Genomic DNA, 4,630 nt, shown 5'->3' on the forward strand with positions numbered 1-4,630 from the left:
GCAGGTTGTCCAGGTTCCATATTACAGAGAGCTCGGTAAACGTCTGAAACGAGTTGATCAACCCAGCACTCGGAGTCATGCACTTTCTGTGACATGGACGTCTGAACAATTGAATCAGGCCAATAAAAAAGACTCCAGGCAGAATACATGACCAAAGAGCGTGCCATTTTCACTTCAACAAACTGTGACCCTACGTAGTTTTCTAGGTGATTGAAGCCTTTCAGAACATTTGCCACAAGTGAAGCCGTAGATGAATTGGATGGTGAAGTTTGTATAGCGTTGAGCATTGATTGACAAGAAGTAGCCGTTGAGAGTACGTCAGAAATGGTTGTAGTAGCGCGTATCTCTCCGATCGAATTATCGAAATCATTTGCAGCGGATAATATAGCTTCCTCCGTTAATTGGTTCAAGAATTTGTCAATATTATCTGCAAAGGGCTCCATGAAAATACAATGCAGATAATATATGATTGATACCTTTAGTTGTTATGGTAGAATCTAACTCTGGGCTCGTCGAATCTGATTCTGAGGAGCTTTCGGAGCCATTAAGAGGGACGTTCCTTTGGTCGGGAGCTAGGGCATCGAAGTCGATATGTCCTATCTCAGGGAACAAAAGTCTTGATGTTTGAGGGGATTGTGGTGGCGAAGTAGATTCATACATGCTGCTATCCTCATCAGATTCTGTAAAAGAATCTTACATCTTATTTATAAAAGTTTACATCATTTGAGTCAAGTTATCATACCATCTTCACTCCTTCGTTTTCTGCGCAAGTACCTTTTAGAAGGACCAGCACCTCCTCCATACATCTCAGGTTCCTGAAGTAAGGACCCAGATTTCTGAGCTTGACGTCTTGATTTTCTTAACTCAGGCGGATTTTCCGGCTCAATGTCTTTAGCTGTCGACAGGATACTGAGCTAAGTAAACCAATCAAAACAAGCTGTTTACCTCTTTCTTTCCCTTTTCTTTTCGAATCAGGTACCATTTTTGTGGGGTTTAACAGTAGTTGGGTAGATTGCGATTCTGTATTTGCCCTTAGAAAATCAGTTTGCATAAGATAGCCAAGTACTCACGCATTAAACTCTCATTGTGAGCTGTTTCATCAGTCTTCTTTCTTCGTTCTACAATATAATCGGCTAACTGAATATATCTGTTTATTGAGAAACGCTTACTTCTTTTTGGACTGTTATGTCCACCAGAGGTGTTATCTTGTTCTTTACGCTTGTTTTCTGTAGAATACATGTAAGTAAAGATAAATACAAGATTTCTTTTACTTACGAGGGCCTTTGTCCTTCATGGAAGCCCGAGGCAAAACTCTTCTGCTTGTTGTACCTTCTTCAATAGCCTTGCGTATAACATCAAAGTTTCCCAAGCAATCTTGCATTGAAGGGATAAACTCAGCAACTCTAGCACAATATGATAACCAAGAGAGATGGTGGTCTCGGCGGTGAATGATAGAGTTGTTTACAGAAGGGATAAAATTATCGTCTTCCATCTGATGGTCTGTCAACGATGATGTGGCGATGTTAGGAATGGTGGGGTCTGCCACTAAAGACTCTGATGTTTGAGATGGAGATGGTCGAGGAGGAGTATCTGGGTGAGCTGCATTCGGAGCATGAGCCCAATCACCTGCAGTTACGATGTTGCCATTCTTGTCAACCATCGAAATAGAGTTGAGAAATTGCTCGGTATCGATTAGAACTTGAAGTCGTCGAGGTAACTGCATGAGAACATGCGACGAGAGTTGCAACAAACTCCTGGAGACATATCTGAACAAAGATATATCTTCCATGACGCTTTCACCATCGGTGGCCCAGTTTGCTTCATTAGAAGACTTGCGTTCCTGGAGGGACCTATGAACAAATGTCAGAGGTTACTTCTTAAATGTAATTTAAAACACCAACACATATCCAGTAACTTCAGGCGGCAACTCCAGATATCCCTTTCCGAGAGACGCTAGTATGGTCTTCACAGAGCCTGAGCCATTGATCATTGATTCAGGTGGATACATTACTCCCATCATGCGAGTAGCATGAGCGTCAATTACTAACTTCGCTGGAGGTGCGATCGGTGGTGTTCCACCGTGCTTGTTTAGACCACAGAAGACAAGAATCTTCATGAAATCCAGCCGTGCATAGACACCAAGAGACAACAAGTGGAATCTTCCATCTTCATAGCCTTCAGGAAGACGAGACATTGCCATCATGGTGGTGAGGCATCCAACACAGTCTAAACAATCCACATGACCGTCTAGGGTCCCAAAGTTACCCATGCCCTCCAGCCCTTTTCCTAAAACTTGGTTTTAATATATACGGTAACTTCTCACCAGTAAATACTTACTTCTGCATGTATCACGAGTCACAGCAGCTGCGATATTTATTTGCTGCGCAGGTGCCACCACGTTTCTATCATTGCTGATACATGGAATATTATCTACTTCGGAATGTTCCTTGAGAAGCGCCAAGTAGTCTTTTGGGGCACAGGCCTCTATGGAATCCATAGTCACAGCAGCCCTTTTTCGAACATAAATGACAGAGCCCTCCTCAAGTTCAAAGAGGCCTAAATAAAGATTTGTTCAGTGCATTTACGTGAAAGATTTTATTCACATACCATGGCCTGCCATAGTTTTATCCAGACCCAACGGTACCTTAAGATCTTTTTCGAAGAGGCGTTTGACGCGCATTGCTGAACTTCTTGTGTCCTCCACATAGACGTAAATGTGCTTTATAACATTGGTGTTGTGTACCAAAGGATGGCTCTCCACCTTGTATAGATACGGAAAGCGACCATCGCGGTTTTTGTGGTGACAAAGCATGCCATCTTTGACGATCTTGAAGGGATCCGATGGAGTCTGGGCCATAAATGCCTTTTTGTCTGATGGATACTGATTGGAAGCCATAGTTGTGGTGTTTAGAGCTGGAGATGGTAAGGAGATGGCGAAGAAAGAGGATGCAACGTGTTTGAGGTGGCGTTTGGACTGGCCAAGACAATGATTACAGACCCAGCTAGAGGAGGTCGTGTTTGGATTGACCAAGACAACGATGACCGATGCCGCTGGAGAGAAGGTCGCGTTTGGATTGACCAAGACGACGACAACAGAGACTGAGTGTGATTGTGACACAATGCGATCGTTGAAAGAGCGTGTTCAAGACAACAATTACAGACACAGCCGAAGAGGAGATCGTGTTTGGATTGACCAAGACAACGATGACTGATGCTGCTGGAGAGAAGGTCGCGTTTGGATTGACCAAGACGACAACGACAGAGACTGAGTGCGATTGTGGCACAATGTGAGAGCATGTTGTGTAAGTATCAGAAATATCCGAAAATGACATACTTCCCTTGTGGGCTACCTTCAAAATCAAAGGTAGCCTGCAAGGGAAGTACGTCATTTTCGGATATTTCCGATGAGACGTTGTCTACTGGCGTTTTTTAGTATTTCTGATAAACGTTACTTTTTCTAGTCACTTTTTCAGTTGCTTTCTAGTCATTATGCACCCAACATTGATTACTCATGAAATTGCTAACTGTCATATAGCTGGAGATCGGGACTGCAGAGTTGGGGTATACAAATTACATAAAGCTTTGTTAAATGGGATCATTCCAGTGGAATTCCAGGGGAATCCTGCAGGAATAGAGTCATTCCAGAGGAATCCAGAGGAATCCAGAGGAATTCCAGTGGAATCCACAGCATTCCACTGGAATTCCACTGGAATAGGACTGGAATCAAGCAGAGTAAGTTTTTTTCAACTCCAAGCTTATCCTGATGACTTGGCACTCATATTTCCTTATAAAATTCACATTAGATTGAGTTGTAATTTATTTGAAATGTATTACTACACACACTACACAGTTTATCTTAAAGGGAGGGGGTAGAGGAGGGACAAGGTGGGGATGTATTTGAAATGTATTACTACACACATTACACAGTTTATCTTAAAGGGAGGGGGTAGGGGAGGGACAAGGTGGGGGTGTATTTCTATTATTGGGAGGGACAAGGAAGGGGGAAGAACAAGGGAGGGGAGGGAGGAAGGGGGGAAGGACAAGAAAGAGGGAAGGAAGGAAGGGGGAGGGACAAGGAAGGGGGAGGGAGGAAAGGGGGGAAGGAATGGTGGAGCAAGGGGGAGGGACAAGGAAAGGGGGAAGGAGGCAGGGAGGGAGGGAATGGTGGAGGGGAGAGGGAGTGTGGCTGGGACCTCGGCCATCGTCGTCCCGCGTTGGCATCCCATCGTTGTGTCGCATTTCGTTGTCGCCTCCTCGTCGCGTCGTGTGTCCGCGTTGTTGCGTTATTCGTGACGTTGTTGTCGCCGTCGTCGTGGGCGCTGGTTGCTGTTGGGGGCGTCGTCGTGGGTGGCGTTGGTGTGGACGTGGTGGTTTTGGTAGGCGGCGTGGTGCCGTCGTATGTCGTGTGGGTGGTGCGTGTTTTTCGGTGGGCGGCGCGTGTTTTTCGGTGGGCGGCGCGTGTTTTTCGGTGGGCGCTCGTGTTTTTCGGTGGGTGGTGGGATGTTTTCGTGGGCGGGGTATGGTTTTCGTGGGCGCTGGCGGTGTACATGGGCGGTGGGCGTCGTTTTGTGCCCGTCGGGTGTCGTTTTGTGTCCGGGGGCGTTGTTTTAGTGGGTGTTGGGTGTTTTCG

The 4,630-nt window shown here is 45.6% G+C and overlaps 1 protein-coding gene across 1 annotated transcript; it reads right to left on the reverse strand.

Moving 5' to 3' along the window:
• Window positions 1–423: 423 nt before the first annotated feature.
• LACBIDRAFT_333717 (uncharacterized protein) lies at window positions 424–3,389 on the reverse strand (the record flags this gene model as incomplete). Its single annotated transcript, XM_001888383.1, has 9 exons — window positions 424–680; window positions 743–895; window positions 1,071–1,118; window positions 1,170–1,226; window positions 1,276–1,850; window positions 2,049–2,286; window positions 2,338–2,556; window positions 2,608–3,051; window positions 3,335–3,389. The coding sequence occupies 9 exons, from the start codon at window positions 3,387–3,389 to the stop codon at window positions 424–426; spliced, it is 2,046 nt and encodes a 681-aa protein (XP_001888418.1).
• Window positions 3,390–4,630: the final 1,241 nt, after the last annotated feature.

Source organism: Laccaria bicolor, genomic scaffold, assembly GCF_000143565.1.
Source record: "Laccaria bicolor S238N-H82 LACBIscaffold_54 genomic scaffold, whole genome shotgun sequence".
In the NCBI taxonomy this organism is placed as follows: Eukaryota; Fungi; Basidiomycota; class Agaricomycetes; order Agaricales; family Hydnangiaceae; genus Laccaria; species Laccaria bicolor.